This window comes from Lepidothrix coronata, unplaced genomic scaffold (genome assembly GCF_001604755.1).
Source record: "Lepidothrix coronata isolate B3197 unplaced genomic scaffold, Lepidothrix_coronata-1.0 Scaffold164, whole genome shotgun sequence".
NCBI classification, from domain to species: domain Eukaryota; kingdom Metazoa; phylum Chordata; class Aves; order Passeriformes; family Pipridae; genus Lepidothrix; species Lepidothrix coronata.
Window position 1 is genome coordinate 1789446 of NW_016690344.1, and position 22560 is coordinate 1812005.

General features: G+C 42.0%; 1 protein-coding gene across 2 annotated transcripts; it reads left to right on the forward strand.

Annotated features, from left to right (window-relative positions):
• Positions 1–135: 135 nt before the first annotated feature.
• Positions 136–22059, forward strand: ZNF410 (zinc finger protein 410). 2 transcript variants are annotated; one of them, XM_017829456.1, is made up of 11 exons: positions 136–432; positions 850–990; positions 4649–4853; positions 13793–13928; positions 14640–14873; positions 15159–15350; positions 16200–16359; positions 16667–16848; positions 19565–19654; positions 20746–20871; positions 21424–22059. In XM_017829456.1, exons 3-11 carry the CDS (start codon positions 4821–4823, stop codon positions 21606–21608), a joined length of 1338 nt encoding a protein of 445 aa, XP_017684945.1. In that variant the 5' UTR covers positions 136–432; positions 850–990; positions 4649–4820; the 3' UTR covers positions 21609–22059. The 2 variants fall into 2 exon arrangements, with proteins under 2 accessions (XP_017684945.1, XP_017684946.1); XM_017829457.1 differs by lacking the exons at positions 136–432; positions 850–990 and adding an exon at positions 3399–3488.
• Positions 22060–22560: the final 501 nt, after the last annotated feature.

Below are 22560 nucleotides of genomic sequence, written 5' to 3' on the forward strand. Positions count from 1 at the left end.
CGCCACTCCCAACGCAGTGCGGCGGAGCCTCCTGCCCGGGGCGCGGCTTTGGGACCGGATTCCCTGCGGGCTCCACGGGCGCTGCCGGGGGGGGCAGGCGCGGGACGTCCCCCGCTGGGCCCCCCTGCCCCTCGCGCCTGGTGTTTGGGAAAACTTGGGAAGGGTGTGTGGTGGCCGCGGCGCGGAGGCCCGTATGGGACCTCACGTACGCTTTTCAGCCAGCGAAATTACCTCAGCAGTATTCTGCTGCCGCCGCGGGAAACGCGCTGACTACGCAGGAAAGGCGGAGCGCGGCGGAGTCCGACATCTGACAGAGCGGGGTGCGAGCCCGGGGGAAACAGGAGGAAATCCTCCAAATCTTGGTGGGCTGAGCTTCGTACATCTCAGCCGCTTTGTAACACCCGTGCCAACATCCGCTGTAAGCGTGGAAAGGTAATTTTTCCTGTGCGTACAGACTTTGGGGAGAATTTAAAAGTCTTACGTGCTGATGCTGGAAAGGCTGAACATGAAAGTGATGGTAATTGCATTTGTACATGTAAGTTTAATAATAATCTTGGAATAATGGACATGAGTTTATATAACAACAGTATATCTGAGTGTATAGAAATGTACACACGAAAGAACAGATGTGCTAAAAGAAATAAAGCCTTGACTCCCCTTTATATTCAGTGTAGGGCCCCATTATAACCAGATTCATCAATAACCAAATCTAAAACACCACTCTCCCCTTGCTCTATGACTAGCCATTTTCACTGTCTCACAGCAAGGGTGAAAAAAAGTATCATTTGTCTTTTCTTGAATTTGGTCATGGGGCAAATGTAACTGAGTCTTCCATTTGTCCTTGTTTAGAGAGAAGGATCATGGAGAGACAGATGTTAATGAGAAAGTGAGACTGTAGGAAATTCCCAGCCAGCCAGTTCTTCTCCCATCAGGGAGCAGTGCTGCTTCACACACCTGCGCAGGTGATTTGAACCACCACAAACAACTCAGGTAAGTGCTGTGCTACTCCCTCTGCAGATTCCACCAAAATTCCCCAGGCAGTCAAAAAGCAAGTTCTGAAGCAGCCAAACTCATCTGGCCTAGAATGATGCAAATGAAAGGAACTGATGCGCCTACATGTCTCTGTATTTTAATATCTACTCAACAATTTCACATTGTTGAGCTGATGATGAGTCAAAGGACTTCCGAGATTACTGAGGATCATAATGTAAAACAGAATCAAGCTTTACGATTCAGTGCCCTGGAATTACTGAAATGGCATCAAGAAAAATTGGTTTATGAATTTAGTAGTTCTGCATTTCTGGTTACCTTTGTTGAATTGTATTGGATCAGCAAATGTGGCATGCTGGGATCGTGCCTGTGATAATAAATGTTAAGGAAACTTTCCTGGACAACATCCAGGAGCCGCTCTCGCAGTAACACATGCACCACCTGAGCTGGGACTGAAAGGCCTTCACAGCAGGCATCTCCAGCGAGCACATGGGTGCCAGGCCTGACTCCCCCCCACACATCACACTCAGACCAGGTTTCCCATAGCAGAGTCTCAGACATCCAGATCTTTAAAATAATTTAATCGCGGTGCAATAACTAAATAACAAAATAACAGCTCAAGCTGGAACCCTGAACAAAGGGAAAGTCTGGAGGTCCTTAGCTCCTGCTGTGTCTCTGAGTGTCTGGTTACCTGGCTGGGCCGAAGGTCCCTAAGCCCTTTGTTGTGCAAAGGGTTGGCAGTTCATGGCTTCAGGCTCAGGCTCCAGATCCCAGAGCTCACACTGTAGCTCACACTGTAGCTCACACTGCAGCTGCACACCAAGCTACCCACACTATATGTACGAATCTTTAAGCTACAAATCAAAATTTTCTGAAAGGCAGTGCAGCCATACTGCACATCCTGGAGGGGCTGGGGAGAGGAAACCATTCCAAAGCAGTTCACAGGCAGGAGATTACAGTCATTTACCAGGAAGTGACTGCAGGTTTTTGCACAGTCCATCATGGATCAGAACGGGCTATGCTCCTAGGGAGCCTCAGGAAACCACGTTTTGCCAGCCTCAACAGCCCCTGTTGGGTTACTTCGCTATCACTAGGATTCTCAGTGCTTAGCAGCACCAGCACTGTGCCACGAGCAGCTCTTTTGGCATGGGAGCCAAGAATCACACATGGCTCCAAAGATACGGGCTAGCCATAGGAAAGTTAAAGTTTACTGGACCTGAAGGTCACTGATTCAGCAGATAACATCAAGACCAGAGGCTGCCAACATCTGCAGGTACTCTGTCCTGCTTACTTAAAAATACCAAAATAAGGCTAATGAGCTAAAACCAGAGTGCAAGTGTTTTAAATTAGTCAGTCCCTTCTTGGTTTTTAGGTACCTTTCAAAGACATGCATGTTTCTGGAATTACTAACTTGGGATGTGTCATTAGTGAGCTACTGTGAACTCTGGAGTTTTCCATCACCATCTACAAGAATGGACACAGCAGAAAGTCAGAACAAAGCAGAAACAGAAACCAAGTACCAGTAGGAAACCGATGTTTCCACATGTGCTATAACTGGACTAATGTGTCTTCCGTGTTGATCTGTGGAAAAAAAGAGGAGCTGAAGGTTGACCATAAGCTTCCTGCATGATCTTCACCGGTACAGTAACTCTCCATACAAAAAACAGTAATTGAAGAGGAATCAAGCTGCAGCTGAAGCCTGCAGTCCTGGTGTTGCCTTAAGAGAGCGCAGAGGAAAAAAGACTCCAGGCCAATTTAGTGTATGAGATAAAGAGAGTAGGTCCTTTAATCAGCCTACAGGCCCAGGGAATACACATGATGCACACGCACCCAGACAGCAGTTCTACAATTTTGTAATAAGGTCCATCAATCCCAGCTTTGTCCACCTCTGGTTCTGCTCAGTTCTGCCCTCTGACATGCCCCTTCGGGAATTGGGTCTGGGGTCTTTGGGACCCCTTCTTCCTCATCTTCATCTTCTTCACAGCGTGTACACTCCTTGGAGCTCCTCTAAAGTTCTGGGCTTGAAGGTTGCTGTGTCTGTGTGATATCTCCTGGTCCAGGCCTAGGGTGTTTTTTTGCAATTCTACCTTGAAAAGAAGACTAAACACGCAACGGAATTTAGAGGGATTGATAAGAAATGGGGTTCGGTATGTGTAACTATTATGTTAAGAGTAAGGGATATAATACAGCTATATTAAAATCTACATTTACTACACCACTACTTCTAAAATCCACAAAAGCTAAAAAAAATCAAAAACTCTGAGGCATCACTGGTAATGATCCCAACAGAACCGGGGAAAGCTCAAGCACAGAGCCGTTCCCCTCCGTCTGTGCGGACGAGGGTAGTGCCGGGCCGGCTCCGGGCGGAAGCGACGGAAGGCCGGGCGGAAGCGCCGCCCCGCCCCGCGCTCAGCGCGAGCTGGCAGACCGCGCGCACCCCCGGGTGGTGCGCTGCACTTCCGGGCGGGGCTCGTCACGTCCGGGCAGCGGAGATGCCGGTAAGGCGGGCGGGGAGGCGGCTCGGCCGCTCCGCCGGGACTCGCCGCCCTCCGCGGGCTGCGGGCGCCCAGCGCGCCGCGGAGTGAGGGAGGCGGCCCAGCTTTCCCCTCCCCGCCGCTGGGGCCGCCTCTCACGGCGGCGGCCGGACGCCCGCGGGCCGGGCGGGTGGCACCTGCCCCGCCGGGCCGCGGCGCTCCGTCCTGTCCGCGCTGCTCCCCGGGGGTCCGCCGCGCTTCCCTCGTGCCCTCCCGGCCGGAGCGTGGTCGGCTGGACCTGGCAGCGCTGGCTCTCGTCCCCTGGGCTCGCTTGGGGCCCGCTGTGCCGGGTGCGAGCTGCGAGGGGCAGCGGGTGGGCGCGGGAGGATTGCCGGGCCCCGGCTCGCTACGTTCGGCAGGCTGAGTTACCCTGCGGTCGCTGTGTGTGCTGTCTTGTTCCCTCGCGGCAGGCGAAGCTCCCATGCTTGGTGTCCTGAGTGCTAAAGGAGTAGTTTTAGATTCTCTTTTTTAACATAGTCAATAGATTGGTAATTGTGATGGAAGGGGAAGAGAACTGTGGGTAATTCACTTTCTTTTCCCACCGCCAGTGTCCGAGTGCTTTTCTGGTAGGCAGAAATAGATACAGCTTGTTCTCATTTTCCCCTTTTAGCCGAAAGAAGAAGCATCATATAGGTATTTATGAAATAGCTTCCATTTATGTGGACTCACCAGGATTTATCACAGAATCAGAAACTTAAGGTCTCAAATGATGGGAAAAGATGAGGTTTCCTGGTGACAGGTTGTTTGTATATGGTTCCCTTTCATCAACAGTTTGGATAATTCCACTGTTTTGAAGGCTGGGAATTCAACCTCCTTGTCTCTTGCATGATTTATGTGATTTGCAGTTGATCCCACAAGTTTCCAGAACAAACAATGTAATTTTCCATTGAAAATGAATGATTGCAAAGGAAATGTGGTAAATAGCCTTTAAAACTTACTTTCATAGTAATTTAGGATGTTATTTTGTTGACTCAATGAAAACAGAAATCCAGGAGCCTTGGTAAATGAGTTTTCCCAGTACCTCAAAGTATATTTTACAGTTACTTGCAACGTGTTCACTTCTTTACCCTTTGCTCTTGCTTTTCAGTTCCTCTTTCTTTATATTTCGTTTTCTGTTGTTTTAGGTTAAACTGAATATTTGCGCAGCACAGCTTCTCACAGAAGGACCACCACACTGGTTTACACTTAGGAAAATATGAAAATAAGCAGGGAGTGTTGTTCTCTCTGAACTAAAAGAAAAAAATAAATAAATTGTGCCTTGCTGAGGACAGCTGCAGGAATCAGACACTTGAATCAATGTTATCGGATGAGCTAGAATCCAAACCTGAGGTGAGCAATTATGAACTGGGTTTGGTTTCCAGGAACATTTGTGGGCAACACTTAGAAAAAGTTCAATGAGTTTCCTCAGTTTGCTGCTTACATATTAAGTTTTCTGAGTGTTTTCAATGACATCTTCTAATGCTTCCATGTTTTGATTTGAATGGTAAAAGATTAAAGAATATTGCAGGTATTTCAAGTATCAGCCAATACTCCTACCTGTTCTCAGATTACATTTTTTTTCCACTATTATAGTGTTCTTTCTGTTACAAGAATAAAATAAATTACCATATTGACTACTTCTTTCCCTTTAAACCAAATTCACTTTACTTGGTTTTGGGGAGTCTGAATTATTCTATTAGTATCAGCCAGTTCTGTTGTTTAAAGTATATGTGTTTCCATGAAGCAGTTGGCAGAAATGGTAGGCAGCAGCACCCAGGGGATCCTGGTTGCTCGGTGTGAGGCTGCCAGACCATTCCCAGGTCCAGCCAGTGGCACAGCTGAGCATAAATTGCAGTGATGTACCTGTGTGCATGCACAGCTGGCCACAAACACATCCTCACATACACAGGTAAAGTACCTCTAAGAGATAAACACTAAAGCATGAACAATAGATTTTTAGTGGACTATAGCTATACCCTGTCATCACTCTACTCGTGCATACTCACATTCACATATGTCTACCAGGCCTAAAGTCTTTGTGCCCAGGGCCAGGGCTTTTTAGCCAGTTTCCGGCTGGAATCCTTTTGGTTTTTTTCTGGACTATGGTAGCCTACTGACGTTAAGTCAACTGGAAGTTCACTAGCAGTGGACTCACTTGTGGGTAGAATATTTAGGAATATGTTCAGTAAGTAGATAGAAGGGACTGCAGTAATCAGGCACAGCAGTGTTCTGACCAGGAACTAGTCTTTTCTCTCCCCTCTGCCCCTGGTTCTTCAGTTACTCACCTTGATTCGTCCTTTGATCCTTCCCCTAAACATTGCATAAAAATAAGCGTAACACATCCTGCAGTCTCTGTTTTATTGGATAGTAAGTTTGGTCTTTCCTATGAGACCCATTCCAGTTACCAAAGACAATTATGTTTTCTCACCACTTAAAATTTCTGGTTGAACCTTTTCAAGATTTCCCTTCAGCAGTAGCCCATTGATCAGTTTCTGTGGCTTTCTGGGTTTGTTACTCTTACCTATAATATGCTAGATACAAGTGTCTGCAGTTTGTTACATTCAACACAGTCACCTGCTGCCTCTGCTGTTTCTTGCCTTTATCTTTCAGGTTAAATGCCATTGGCCAGCTTCCTGTACATTCCCCTGCTTAAAAGGTGCAGAGGATTGTATCACTTGGTGTCCTTGCTGTTCTGGTTCTCAGCTTTACCTCTGCAGACAGCTAAGGTCCTAGAACAGAGGACATGATACAACCTTTGGGGGAAGTTTGCAAGTCTGAATTGGTTTTATTGAGTCTTGTTTTTATCCCTTTTCAATAAGCAATACAGCGTGCACCTTAAAATGGTACTCTGAAAAGAATTATGATTACATGCTGGTAATTTGTTACAGCCCAGGTGATGTGGTAAGGCATTTGTTTCTTAATAGAGCAGCCAAAGCTCTTCCATCACACTATTCAGGAAAAGTAGCTGCAAATTCGTAGCTGTGAGTAGTCTCAGCATGACCTACAAGGAGTTCCTCTCTCTCTTGCCTTGTCGTTGATATCTCATACTTTCTATCATTTTTTTTCCCCAGTTCTGAACAATAAGGTGGGGGGAATTTTGTTACTTCCATCTCCAAGTGGGTTCCTCAAATAGCAGCTGTAACTGGGCCTTGTCTTTTCTCTACTTGAGTATGGTATTTGTTAATTAGGCTTGTTTACATAATAGTCCTATTTCCCCAGAGCAGAGTTGCATTTCCTTCCCAGCAAGCCCAGAACAGGAGTTGGCCGTTCTCCAGTAGAACAGTCCTGGTGCATGAAAGCTGCAGTGGTTGTTGCAGAGGACATCCTTTCTGTAAATGCTATCTTCTAAACCATGCTTCTCAATCTTGACCAAGGCTATTTTATACTACAAATTTTGATCCATTTCCATGTATACACGCCCTCTTTTTCCGATTCTGATTACATAAGTTGAGAGTTAACTTAGAACTATTTTGTACTCCTTTGATGTAAAACTGGGAGATATCCTTTTTTACACCTTTCCCAACTAGCAGTTCAAGTATCTCTAAAAGTCAGTCCTGATTTTATATTCTCTGGTGAGCCACGGCACTACAATTCTCATAGCTACAGATGTTCTTTCAGCTACCCTACCATGTGAGAATGGTATTAATTAAGAGCTAGCTGTATTTGTGTGACATCTAGATCATATCAATCAAAGCACTATGTCTGGATTGCACAGACTTCTTTGCTACTGGTTTTATCCCTAAAGAAGCCATCAAGGTGCCATTAAACATTTAATGCTTGAGTAGAGGTGAATCCTCCTTTCGTAGAAAGTTTTAAAGTTGCTTGGAGACAGTTTGTATGAGGAGGTGGATCTGCTTTTTCCTCTGGTTTCCCTCCCCCCCAAAGCTGTATTACAAATATTCCTCAGGGACCTGATAAGATCTGCACTTTGCATGCTTTAAACCTTCAGGGTGATTTGTTACAATTGCAAGTATTTCCAGCCACCTCCACCATACTGGTCCATTGCAAGGTGCTTTCTGCTGCTGGGGTAGCTCTTAGCACAATCAAGTGAACTACAACTCTGTTCTACAAATTGAACCAGCTATTGAAAGGGGAGTGAAGAGAGATATTTTAGAGATCCTTTCTCTCCTCTTCAGTGCCTCACAAGGAGAGACTCTTGTGAATTAATTAGTTCCCCAGAGGCTGTATGGCAGGAGGACATCCCAGTTTCTAGTTAGCAAGTCTCCTGCCCTCCACACCCTTCAGCTCTGACCCCTCCTTTCTCCTCTCTCTCTGCTAAATTTTCTTTTGACTTCTTTGTTTTGTAGTGGTTCACTGGTTAAATTTAGAACAGAAATGTTATCGATTAATGGTCTCTGCTGCTCTGGGAGTCTAGTCTAGCTCTCCAGCTGTCCAGTGGGAGGATAGATCTGAACAATAGTACTGGAGAACCTTCTTCCCCTGTCCCTCCCAGCCACTCCTACTTCAACCAAAGCAGCTGCCTAACGCTTCGTGGCTTTTGAATTGTCTGTTACGGGACACGAACTTAACCTGATCCATCCCAGATGGCCGTGTTATCATTTGTTTCTGTAGTGGGTTTTTTATTTGTTTCTTTAAGGATCTCTAGTAGGGGTTCTCAGTTCTTTCAACAGATTTTTCTTTGTTGTTTGTCGTGGGGTTTTTTTCCCCTCTCGCGTCAGGGACAGATAAGAAGTTTCTTGGTAACACAAGCATTCAGCACTGCTTTCAGTGACAGACCCTGGAATCATCCTGTACAGCCATCTCTTGTTGAGCAGCAGGGATGACAATTACTTGCTTAGTGACAAGAGCCAAGAAATATTTTACATTTTTAATACATACAGTGTCCTCATTACTTACAGAATTTTCAGAGTTATGTGGTATTTCAAAAGAAGTAGTTAAGGAGGGTATATTCAAGATGGTGATATGGCAGAACTAAAATAAAATTCTTTATAGCAAGATGCAGCCGAACTTTGCCTGTTTTGTCCCTCCAAGGCTTATAGATTCTCCCTGTATGATTCATGTCTGGCCCATAAAGTTTGAATCTCTAAGTCAAGAATGTCCTTTTACAATATTGAAATTTATTTCAAATTCTAAGGGATCTCTTAGCTATAGAGCAAAGCCTCCTCCATTTGTGTTCTGTTAATGTATGGCCAGTCTTCGCGAGCGAAGATTCTGTACATTAAGTTCCCCTAGTGCCCCAAGATGACCTGTCTGCTTCATTACAGAAGCATTTTGATCATATTTGCAGAAGGATCAGTCTCCTCCATATGTAGGGATTTTACAGTCACCATCTTGGGAATACTTACAGCCCGTCTGGGGCCTGTTTGTGATGCCAGATGTTATGTGGTGATGAGATCTGCCAAACTGTAGCATCCACAAGATTCTTCCCTTCCTGGTCCATCAGACATGAGACCAGTGGACTGTTCCCAGCTACACACAAAATTGAGGCTGAGCCTGAACTGCCAAAAATGTGCCCACATAGACGGTACAGACATCTATGGCTATATGGCAGGATAGTGCTTTTAGTGGCACTCTCAAACACAAATGGCATTCATGTAGAAAAGAAGGACTACAAATGGCCTAATCCTGTCCCTACTTATCAGGTAACCAGGCTTGAAATCTGCTAGCATATCACATATATGTCCTTACTTGGCTGACATGCATGTTCCTGGTCATGCACCTGTCCAGTCTTTGCCAAAACTTGAATCCTTCTGGTATCCGTCTCTAGGCCTTGGGCTTTTTAATTCAGCCTTTGGCCAGGATCTTGGGTTTCCAGGTTGTGGTTTCCTCTATTCACAGACTAGTTCAAAGTGAAGTTAACCAGATGAATGTACTCAGAAACTATTTAGAAGCAAAAAGCATTTGAGAAGATGGGCTAGACCACAATGATGAGACAGAGCAGCAACCTGCAGCCTGCTAGCATGTAGTCAACCCATATTATCTCCCATCCCGTCTGTTCCCAATGGTTGTTTCTCTCCTATCTGTCTTGATCTCTCCCTTTGGTCCTTCCCCTAAACATCCATACATTTTTTACATTTCCAAGGTCTCAACTAAAGATATCTTAATAAGTTTTATCCAGTCCCAGAATTTCCCCCATATCCCATAAGAAGTTTGCTCTTGGCCTGTGAGATGTGTTCTGGTAACCTATGATAATATTGTTCCTATTCCTTACAAAGTTTCTGGTTGAATTTTTTTCAAGGTCACACTCAAGTTGTTCCTGTAATGACCCCGTCCATCAGTGTCCCAGGAGTTCTGGATTTTGTTACTCTCTTATCGGCAGTTTGTTAGAGCTTGTGTATCTGTGCTTTTAATTTATCACCTCTGCTATTCCTAGACTTCTGTGCTGAATAGCCAATTACCAGATACCCTTATAATTTCCTATTTGCTTTCAGCTGTAAAATCATATTAAAAGAAACTTTTAAAAGTATGACACAATGTTTGTAATGAGTTCTTTCCCATATTCCAGTTGCTGTAGTTGTCCACAAAGGTATTTAATGATTTTGAACAGGAAGGTTTATGAAAAATCTGTCAAGATAAAACTGTAGCATGAAAACTTTTATTTTCTCTGAATTATTTGATGTAGAGTTGGTGATTGGTTTGCTTTAGTTTATGTGAAGGTTTTTTATTCCAAATTTTAATAACAAGAATGATTCGCATCCTTTTGTTTCCTTCTGCTTCATTTGCCCCTTTTTAATACTAGCTTGTTATTACTTTACGAAGCAAATTAAAAGGACCTCTTTACTTCTGAGAATCTGTTTGTGGCTGCTGCATTTTGCTTTTCCCTAGTGGCTTAATGCTGCTGTGTTGAAGTGGAAGTTTTAAAGCAAAGCTTTCCTTCTGTAGGAGGCAAGTTTCATCTAAGTCTTTTTGTATGAAAATAAAAGAGTCCATAAAACAAGTGTTTTATGGTAGAGTAAGCAGCAGTAGGGCTAATCAACAGCTTTGAAATTAAAGACAATCCAGTAATTTAGAACTATCTTACCACTCACAGTTTTTAGTCCCCTGCTTCTTTCTTCTAGTTGCTCATTATTCCTAACTCTCCTCTTTTTTTACCCTGTTTCTGCTATTTTTTTAATCCTAAATTAGAATGCATGGGGGAGGGACTGTCTCTTATTGCCTATGTATTTTTTTGACAACATAAAAATAATTCTCTCTTCTTACTGGGTCCTGTGGATAATCTTAGATATAGGATGAAAGAATTCTAACCTTTCAAAATGCAGCCTGGCTTGTGTCATAGTTCAAATGGCATATTGCCATCTGAATGACTTCAGGACTTAATTTGTACATTCATAGTTGTCAGTGATGACAGGCTGCTCCTAAGGGAGGATGGGCAGGGAGCCAAAGGTGATCCCAGCCCAGGCAGTGCCCTCACTGACCAGGGTGCAATACTGCAGCACCTGAGCATGGCAGGCAGAGACAGATGCTGGAATCCACAGCCCTGGATGAGGGAAAGTGATGAACCAGGTCCAGAGTCTATCTGAAGTCCAGTCAGGAGCAGCATGATATGGGGCTGGAGACACAGATGCAGTAAAAATCTGAGGTTCACCCAGGAGACAAGGCTTGAGATGGGTAAACCTACAACACAGCTCAGGAATGGAATGAGTAGCCCAGGCTGAGCTTGAAAGGAGCCCCTGGAGAGAGAGTGTGAGCATCCCAGGTGAGACTAATCAGAGCTGTTAAGGCTTCAGGGTTCTGACAGCAGTAACTCTTTGAGGTAAAGCTGTTCGAGGAAGCATCAGTATTTCTAATGTTTTCATGAGAGGAAATAAGCATAGAGAAATCAGAGCACAAACAATTAAAAAGTTTTCTTCGCAGTTTCTTTGATTTAACAGGCTTTGTCATGGTGTAGGAGAAGCTTAAAAAGCTGATATTTGCTACAGGAATGATTTGGAATTAGGTGCTAGTAAAAAAATTAAGTACTAAGACAATCACAACACACAAAATAAGAATCAAATTATTTGTGACTGTTGGGTTTTAATCACAAACATACCATGGGCACATCATGCTTTTTTAGTCTCTTTCTTTTGACATTGATGAACCATCTCACTGTACAGACAACTCCATCTGGGCTCTGTGTGAAATTTCCTTCTACATGCCAAAGACAGAGGAACTTTGCTACATACAGTTGTTTGCTAGACAGCAGCAGAATCAGCAGAATGCAGGATCTTTATGTCAAGGGGTTTCCTAGAGGTAAGGAATAGTGACTTGAGGACTAAGTTTATGGCGTATTGTTATTTTCCATATTTCTTTGTTCTATGTTTTTTAAAAAAATTTGAGGGTGTGAGTATAGGAGTTAGTCTGGTTGACAGAACTTGTAAGCAAATAAATAGATCCTACATACAGTTTTTGAGCAGCATTTCTGCTGAAATGCAAAGTACGTGTCGTGGTATGTTACAACTGTGTAATACAATTGTGTGTTACAGTTGTGTGTTACAACTGACCCCTTTCTGGTCTCCAGAAGTTTCATTCCATGCAGGGGAGGGATTTGAGACTGTGCTTACGAAAGATTGTACCGTTCACAGAATTTGTTCGGTCCATTGCAAAAGTTATCTCCTAACTCCCAGCAGCACTTCCTTTGTTAAATCAGAATATTTTAATATGGAATGCTGCGGCACTTGTAACATAAAAAAGAGAGTCTTATTTCTGTTTCTATGCCTTTGAGGTAGAGAGTAGTCCAGCATTACATCTTGTACTCTGACAAAAGCTTGAGATGTTGTAAAGGGGACAGAATGAATAAACAAGGCACATGCTTTGCTGCTATGAACTTGGTTAAATAAGGGAAGACTTTCAGGGGCGAGAAGAGGCGTTTCTCTGACTTCCTGTTCCTTTTCAAATGTCAGGTTCCTTTTTATAACTTGAGATTTTTAGGAGCTAGGTGGGAAGTAATTTTTGCATTGCCAGAGCTGACTGATGTTAAGAATGGCTAAATCTGCTGCATGGAATGCTCTGGACCCATCAAGAAACATGAGGGCAGCTTTTCAATTCTGATCCAGCCACTAGTGAGGTTTAGTACCTATTTGAAAAGAGTTGCGTGCACACAACACACAGAGTACAGATGTGACTCCAAACAATGCGGCACCAAACAGATGAACACTGGCAGAGTGCTCATAGCTTTACCCACATAAACACAGGCAGCACAAAATGCCTGATCCTGTATTCAAGGGTTGCTGGCTAGGGAAAACCTTCACGGATTCCTTTGGGGTATATCCCCATGCTGCTTTTTCTGCTTGCCAACTAGTCTGGCTTGGAGTTCATTAGCATATGACACACACTAGAAACTAGAGACTAGTGTGTGTCACTAGAGACCCACTCTCGAGAGAGGGATCACACAGGGAGTACTTAGGAGTGGAGTTTAAAGAAGGCAGGATGGAGTGTGATGATTAGGCTGCACCAGACAACTGAATTGACCAACTTTCTGCTTATATGCAACAGGCCACTTTTCTTTATCCTCCCTTCTCCATTTTCCTGTGTTTGTTTTGCCCCAATCCATCTTGATCCCTTCCCTTTCCTGCTCTTGGTCTTTCCCTTAAACAGTACAGTAAGTCCTGTACAATCCCTTAAATCTTTTATCCAGTCCCAAAGTCCTCCCCAGGAATGCATCTCAGTTTAAGTCCTATAAATCTTTATGCAATAGTTTCCCTTATTTTGTGTAGTATTTTGGAGAGGGTTTCTTCTGTTAATCCCCTTAGTAGTCATGTTGTTTATCCATCTTTGATGGTTTTAGGAGTAGCTGATTGGGACGGATAAGGCTCTCTGTGTTCGCCCCCTTGTCATCCCAGCCTTGTTTCTCTGATCATCATATGCCTATTTTGAATAGCCATAAGCTAGACATCTTTGTAACCAGTCTTTTGATTGCTTTTTTACTTTAAAAAAAGCCAACTTTCATTTAAGGATTTAAAGACAATGATTTGAAAAATACCTGTACCAAAGGCTGAGTGTGGAACACATTTACTTGAAGGGTTAGAGCATAGTAAAGTATCAAGTGGTAAAATATAATTAAAAAGGAACATAGACTAAATGGTCTTCAGGTTAGTCTGCAATAATCCAGAGATGTTTATTGTATGTTAAAGAAATGAGAATTTTTTAGGTATTTCAGAGATAACAAATACAAACACTTCCTTCTTTGTCATTAATGGAAATTGAAAGGCTTTAATTTACTTCCATGTGTTTCCATGGGATTATAGTCAGTGTCTCCTACAAGATAGTTGAGACTACTGGACTGAGTGAGTTTAGTACCTTTTTAAATTATTTGTGCTGCTTTTGACCTAATCTTCAGTATCTTTTTTCAGCTGCTGGTTCAGTTTGTTCAGAATACTTCTATTCCACTGGGGCAAGGGCTGGTGGAATCGGAACCAAAAGACATCACCTGTCTTTCCCTCCTTCCTGTTACTGAGACCTCAGAATGCAACAGACTGATGTTGCCAGGTAAAATCTATGTGGCACATCTTTGTGACCCTGCCCTTCATACAGCTGTGTTTACTGCGCCACTCTGGCCCACTGCCTCTTGCTGATAAGACATTCCAGGGATGGAGGAACAAGTTCGGAAGGGTGGCTGAAACTTCTCATTTAGTTGGACTGGTTAGAAACTTACTTGCTCCTCCGTTCTCTCTCAAGTTCTATTTTTTTTCTAGAAAAATAACTTCATAGATATCTTTTAGTCTGTAAGGTAAAATAAACACAAGTATCTTCCCCAAAAATCCCAGGGCGGTGGAGAGGATTCAAAAAGGTTTATTTTGGAGGCAAGGACATTAAAACTTACAAACTTCACAGTGCTGCAAGACAGCACCGAGCCTCAGGGGAAAGGCAAACTTCCTGCTCCTGGGCTTTATCATCACTAGTCCCCCTCCTCCCCCACCCTGTGACTCTCCCCGGGCCCCTGTAGCATTTCTGTAACTGTTCTCTCTCTCTCTCTCTCCTCTCATTTATCAGAGAGAGAGGCTGAGCACTTCCGTTGGTATGCAGGGGTGAGAAAGCATTGAAACTGCCTTTGAGAGAGTTACCTTTTAGGCAGGAAGCCTTCCTAGCGAAAACTCTGTCTCCTTGTAACAAAATCTTCCGGAAAAAAGGGTATTCTATCCTCACATAGTCATAATGTATTTATACTTTTATTTACTCTGGTTTCACTTTCCTCACTAGATGATGAAAGAGATCTCACTTCTCCAAGTCACACTAATCCTTCCAAAGATGTTTCTTCATCTGCTGTCTTGAGAAGTCTCCAGGTAAATGTAGGCCCTGATGGAGAGGAGACAAGGGCACAGAATGTACAGAAACCATCTGAACTTCTGTCAACTCCAGAGACTTCTAGTTTATTGCAAGACCTCCAGCCCAGTGACAGCACTTCATTTATTCTTCTCAACCTAACAAGAGCAGGTAATTCTCCTGTTTGTCATTTGGCTGGATATGTCTCAGCAGAATGCAGGAGATACAACTGTGTCCCTGCTGCTTATGAAGAGGAAAGATCATGAAATTTGCTAGGCATTATTGGATATTGTAGGAGCATTTAGTCATTAACAGCTTTCTACAAGGTAGAGGTCAGTGGAGACTTTTTCAGTGCAGCTGTGCCATTTATGCCGTGAACACCAGCCTCTGAGAAGCAAAAGAAATTTCCCTCTGTTATATTATCCTTCTGTTTCACAAAGTTGTCTTCTTTTCTAGGGCTTGGATCTCCCGCAGAGCACTTGGTGTTTGTTCAAGATGAAGCAGAAGATTCTGGGAATGACTTTCTCTCTCATGATAGCACAGACAGCAGTACCCCATGGTTCCTTCGAGTGCAAGAATTGGCCCATGACAGTTTAATTGCTGCCACTCGGGCACAGCTTGCAAAGAATGCCAAAGCAAGCAATAATGGTAGGAAATCCCCAGATTGTGTCTTAAAAGTTGAATGTTCCATACAAGGTCCCTAGTTTCAGGTTGTTTCTTCCTCTAGTTCTTTCTTGCTTTTAATCAGTTCTGGTATCTTCAAATCATCAGTGACAGAATTATACAGGACAACTGTGGGTTTTTTCTGCAATATAAAGAGGCTCTTAGTTTTTTTCTGAGGGAATGAACTTTAGTGGAGCCAGCTGTTCCATTTTAGTCTACCTGTCTTCTGGTACGTGTAAAGAATATCTTCTTTCTCACTGCAGCAGCTTGTTTTTCAACTTTTGTTTTCACTTTCAGGGGACTGTTTTTAATGCATACTGTAAATGATACTTTCTTTTTAGCTCCACTGAGTTTGGAGATCAGTTTTCTGGAGAATACATAATTGGATTTAGTCATATGCTTTGGGACTTAATTATTTTAATAAATAATTGCAAACAAATGCAGTATCTCTTATTTTAGCTAAGGTGTTTTTAAAAAGAGTTATCCTGGCTGATACTTAAAATTGATTAGTTGATATTCATGTAGAGACCATTTTTACAATTTATGGTGCATTAGCTTTCTTTTCTTTTTGTGATAAGCCTGATTTGGTAGTAGCTGGTCTGATCCAGATGGCCTGTTGGGAATAGTTTATGGGCCTGGTAAGGTTTGCAAATCTTTGTTTGATCCCTGTTACGGGCTATGCAGCAGCACGTAGGACATGCTAAACAGTTAGTAGCCAGACACCTACCTGCTTTACAATCCTGTATCATATATGATGCTGGTTTTTCTATTAAATTTGACACATGACAGTAACCTGTAAGGTTTTTAGATTTTAGTGGGCTTTTTTTTTTCCAGGTGAAAATGTTCATCTTTGCTCAGGAGATGGGCAGCCGAAAGACTCTGGCCCCATTCCTCATTTGTCTCGTGTGGAGAGGAAGCTGAAGTGCACAGTTGAGGGCTGCGATCGGACATTTGTGTGGCCAGCTCACTTCAAGTATCATCTGAAAACGCACCGGTGAGCAGAATAAAGCTGTATGTTTTTATGACTTTGAAAAACTGTGCTCTGTATTTGAGATAACGTTAAGTTTTGACATCAAAAAGCTGTGAAAACCTGGTATTACTCTTACATATACTAGGCCTGTTGGTTGCTTTATGTTGAAGCACTTTGACCAGATTTAGATTACTTTTGCAGGTCCTTGTTCAGTTTAGAATATCTGTATTTTTAACAGGTGCTCATGTTTAATAAAAAAAAAAAGTGTTCATGAAAAAAATACATTGTAGTGTTGTAATGGTAATGAAACAGCTATTCTGTTGCTTTCCAGGAATGACCGCTCCTTCACCTGCCCAGCAGAAGGTTGTGGGAAAAGTTTCTATGTCTTGCAGAGGCTGAAGGTGCACATGAGAACTCACAATGGTGAAAAACCCTTTGTGTGCACAGAGCTAGGCTGTGGCAAACAGTTCACAACAGCTGGAAATCTGAAGAACCACCTACGAATTCACACTGGTGTGTTTTAGACCTCACCTATTTGTGATCTGCAGAGGTGGAGCCTGAGGAATAAACCACTTCCTCCTCGTCCTCAAACTTTTGAGAGTATTATGTTGTTTACCTTTGCCCTCCATTAATGTCCCTTTTCTGACAATTCACATTGATCTATAGGTCAGATAAATCAACTGCTTACCTCTTTTACTATCCTGCATAGTTTCACACAGGTTTCACCCTTCAAATACTGTGTGGTGATGCTGTACTCTGCTCAGACCCATGTTCTGAAGATTCCCTTCCCCTCCTCCAGTTGTGTGAAGGAGGGAGGGGTGTGTGTTCTTACAGGGGAAACCAGGCTGTTAGAAAGGGAATAGTTAGTGAACATGACTTCTGTAATTGTGTTTTATTAAGAAGCTAATTGAAATTCCTGAAAGGCTCAATAGCTTAGATATTTCTCCAGTGTGGAATCCTTGTGGAAACTGTTGTAGCTGTACTGACATTTGCCTGACTCTGAGTAGCTTGTGTTACTTATGCTGCTTATAGAATGACATTTGGGACATGTAGGGAAATAAGGAATACAGTGAAATGAGTAGAAAAAATATAGTAGCAAAGAAAACCAGAAAAAAGCATTAATTAGAAAAGAGCATTTTGGTGTGCAAACTTCTCTGTTTGTGCTAATGCTAATTTGGGATGTTCCTGTGTGCTGGAGCCTGTGTACTTTCAACTCATGCTCAGCTTTTTATAGTAAATAAAACGAGGCCCTTTATTTCATATGCTGTATTTTATACATGGTTTGTTTATGCTGTCTCCTCTGCAGAATTTGATCCTGCCTTGCCAGTATTTTTAGAAGTTGGTGTAGCCGCCAAAGTCTTGAGAACAGCATGAAGTACTTTAAGTGGTTTTGTCCTAGAAAGTTGCTTGAGAGAGGCACACAAGTTACTGCTGAAATGACCAGCAATTTAATAGTTAGCAAAGTTCATAGCAAATATTCTGGTGATTTTGTTTAGTTTTTTGAAGCCTCAAGGTTATCACAACACTCAAACAAATGGCCCAGTTCAAGCTTCTTGGAATATTGTTAGAGATTGCCTGATGGCCTAGGAAGGTAGCGTTGGATTACAGTTGGTTAACATTTCAAAATAACCTTGGCAACTGTGAGAGCACAAGGCCTCTCTAGTAAAATGAAATCACAGATTATGTGGGCTGCCAGCAGCTGTTTATGCCTTCTGCCTTACTTAAACATAGCCGTATGGTTTGTAGTTTGTAGACACACATGGAAAAAGGTTGCTATTTTAAAGATTATGCAGTCTAGCTAGAACACATAGTTTGGGGGCAGATGTTGGGATGTGGTTAAAAATTATATATACCAATAATAAAATTTTGAATGCGTAGTAACAGCAGCCATAGTTTTTGCAGTTTTCTTTTGCACTTAAAGCTCCCAGCAAAGGTGCAGGATAAAGCTAATAGGCCCAGCTGACACATGCACAATCCTCCCTGAGCATTCTGCAACCAACAGAGTAGTAGCTTCTGGAGGAATAAATAATAACTTTCTAAACTGCAAATGGATAATGTGCCATTAAGAGTTTGGTCATACCAAATGTGTTATAAAACTGCAGGTGTAAATAGATAAAGAGTTTCTTATAGATGGAACTGTGTGCTGTTACTTTAGTCAATGGTATTTTTTCCTTCTTTCCAAATTTTAAATATTTATAACAAACCAGAAAGTACAATCAGTGTTTGAGACTCTGCTACATATTTCAGCTTTGTAACACCAATTGGAACACACTGTGTTTTGCTCAGAGCTGTCGAGTGCTATTGTAGATAAGAAACTAATACATGAGCTGTAGGTAGAGGACTTCTAAAGGCAAAACCACAGTAGAAACACCTTTAAAAACAAGTTTACTCTGAAAGAACTATGTATATTTTAGACAATAAAATAGTTTAAATAGCTTGCTTAATCTCCTGTGGTCTTGCTATTACTCTTTAGAGGGGTCCGGTTAAAGACTTGAAATCATAGTGTTAAACAGTATATCGAGTTCTGTAGTTGGATGTTGCAGGCAAAAGTTATCTCTAGCATTATTTAAGGCTTTATTAAGAGACTGTTTAAAACAGATTAATTATATTGCGCTGCACTAGTGTAGTGACCTTCAAATTTACCATCATTTAGACAAATCAAAAATAGCTGTGATATAAAAATAACAAATTTCAGCCTATGAGAACAAATTGTGCCTTGAATTACAGTTCCTCCACATGTAAATATAAACAACTGACACAGGATTTTGGCAAGTTTAGCCTGATCTGAAATAAAGTATAGAATATGATAGGAAAATACAGTTTATGGGATTTTTGGCACTGAGAGGCAGAAAGGGAACAGGATCCTGGGAGTGTGTGAAGCAGAGAGCTGGTTGTTGAGAACTACATATAGAAGATATATCATCGTTCAGGTACTTTTATATTACTCTATTGGTATTTATATACTTTGAAGATCTACTTAGAAACAGTGGTCCCTTGCTTCACTTTCAGTGAATTATGGTCTAAGAATATTTTAAAATAATACCAGTGAAAGCTGGTGAAGAGAATGCTTTAAAAGCCTTAGGAAGCATATATGTAATTTTGATGGAACTCTGACACACATAAAGCCAAAAGGGATAATGGAGTGGAGATGTCCAGGCTGTTCTCAGGGACTTCAGCAATCAGATTAAGTTGTAATCCCAAAATCTAAGAACTTACTTTTCCCTTGTAGGGGAAAAACCCTTTCTATGTGAGGCACAGGGATGTGGTCGCTCCTTTGCTGAATACTCCAGCCTTCGGAAACATTTGGTTGTCCACTCAGGTAAGAGTCTTCATCTGACATTCTGTGATCTCTCTGAGAAAAGATCTTTATTGTAGGACATTGATTTGATTTTTCTTAAGAAAAACCCTGGTTTTTATGGAACTTCTGGTCATAGTGTTTCATGACTTACCTTTTGTGGTGCCTGTAGCCCATACTCTTTAATCTTTTAGCTTGTTTCTGGTTCTAAATTAAAATTATGTTTTTTAAATTATTTTAAAAATTGTTCCTAAATTGTCATGAAGTTGAATATCTGTGTCATAGCTACCATTTTCTTATTTAAAAGAGAGACTCTATATATTAATTACAGCCATTTGAATCTGAAATCTCTCGTGAGTGGGTTTCTACCATAGGTAGGGTTTTCCTTTATTTTTTTCCTACTACATACTTAGATGGAAATGTATTTTGCAAGTGTTTCAAAGCTTCTGCCTTCTGTTTTAATTCAGCTATCTTAAATATCATCAGCACATGATGAATATGGTATGTTTGTGGAAGGGGAGATATTATTGTGGTAATAACTTTTGGGATTGAGTTTTCCATGCTTTTTCTTTCCTCTCTCCTTGGCTTCCATGCCATTGAGCTGACAGCTTTGGACAGCATACGGGGTGTATTGTGAAAATGATAGACTGCTGTGTAAAATGGAAATCCTGTCATGGTGACAAGTCATCATCACGTCTCTGCTTAGTAATGTAAACCAGATGCTGCAATTCATTGTGTGATGGCAGGAGATAGCTTCCTTGCCTCTGCTTCCTTGCATTTGGTCATTTTATTCTAGGTGTAGGACAGCAAATATTTCCATGTCACTAAGTGATTTGAAATAACTTGTTCCCTCTCATAAATCAGACTTGAAGGCTTTTTGTTACTTCAGACTTGAGTTTTCCAACAGCTGGCAATACTGATACCTAAACCTCTTCTGTTCTAGAAGCCTATTGCTCTCCAGAAGACAGGAATATTTCTCATTTGTTTTTTACTGATAATTAGCACCAGTGGTGTTAACTGCCATTTCTGAACAGTACTATTAGTTTCTTGGTTGATGAAATCTTTACTCCCAATTTGGTAATTCATGGGATATTTTTTCCCCCTTCTACTCCAAGGAGTGAAGCCCCATCAGTGCCAAATTTGTGGGAAGACGTTTTCCCAGAGTGGTAGCAGAAATGTGCATATGAGGAAACACCACTCCCGAATTGGAGCAGCTGGCAGCAGGGAGCGAGAACAGCCAGGTAAGGAAGGGAGCACACTCACTGAGCGTGCAGGAAAAAAATAGGGGATGGTCTAAGAGAAGGGAAGATGTTTATCCTGAAAATATGAGACCACAGGCCAGTAAGAAATACAAGTCTGTTCCTCTTGGAGATGAGGATTGATTGCTCACCTTCCACTTTTCTAGGACAGGAGACAAAGGTGTATTTCTGTATTGTGGTCAAGGAGCAGATATGTTTATTGTTTTCAAAATTAACATGAATCTAATTGGGTTTTTTTATATGGTTTTCCCCTTGGTTATATATTCTTGTAAGCGGCCTGCATAATTCACTTATGCAAAGTGAATTATTTAAAGAGAAAGCCAATCCTGCATGAGATCCCGCCATAGTAAGGTTCAAAAAAATAAACATAGTATTTTCCATCCATTAGAGCTCTGAATGCTCAAAGAGTAGGAATGGGTAAAAGAGGTGTCTAGGGAAGAAGTCTTTCTGACTTGAAGGGGGGCAGGGATTGTATCTTATGTTGCAGTACCATTACATCATGAGAATTTTGTTTTACCCTTTTTTTCACAATAGAGTCACTGATGGGTAGCAGTTTGCTGGAAGAATCGACAGTGCATAGTAAGAGTATCATGTCCATGAACTCTCAGCCCAGCCTTGGTGTTGAGTCTCTGCACCTGCCAGACACTGAGTCTATTATTGGAGTAGAGGAGGGTGAGACCAGCTGCTCCTTTTTCCGCCCTCTTATATGTGGTGACTGAAGTGGGATGGATCATTCCTCCTAGAGGCTCACCAAACTGCAGTGGATGAGTGAACATTGTTTTAACTGTGGACGGAGTGGGTGGGTAGATGGAGGATGAATCATAAAACTGGAGTTGGAGAAGATCTGCTGGACCAAGTTACTCTTGCAGAGCTTAAAAGGTGAAGTCTGCTGCTTAGGTGTCATTTAACCCATGTTGTGGAATGCCATTTCAAAAGTGCTCATGCAGTCCATCTCCTAAAGCCTAAAGTGTTTGTTTTGCTGGAGCACCTAGGAGCCCCAGTTAAGGACCAGGACCTCATTGTGCTAGGCACTGTACAAACATTCAGTATCTCGAGCAACAGACCTTCCTTCCATCCTTTACCTTCAGAGACTATATTGTAATACATCCCACTGTCAGAAGCTGACTTACTATCTGAAATAAATGTACTACTTGATATCATTTGGTTACATATGCTGTGTTCTTTTACTGCTTTTCCCAGTCACTTTTTCCTCCAAAATCTTTTTGGTATATCAAGCTCTTTAAATGAGCCTACTATTTGGTGTTTTGAATTTTTCGTTAACTTAAAAACTTTCTTCAGAACTGGCATAACTGAAAAAGCAGAGTTTTGCTAAGGTACTGTGTGTCTATAATAGCTTCTATGCAAAGAGAATGCTTGGAATTTATATTGGTCCCTTGCTGAATGGAAAGGTAGTGCTGCTGCTAGTAAAGATCTTGTAACCTGGAGGTTCCTGCAGAAGCTCCACCAGGTACCTGTCAGTTGAGGTCTGATGCAATGCATTCAGCTAGGTATTGATCTCTGTAATGTAGCAGTATGAAACCCCTGGGCCACAAATTCTTGGATTTAGTACTTTGTTATGATTAAAAATGTCACTATCTCAGTTTTATATTTTATCTAATGTGGTAGCTCTTACAAGTACTGTATTTCTGATTTGATGATGCAGTTGCATTG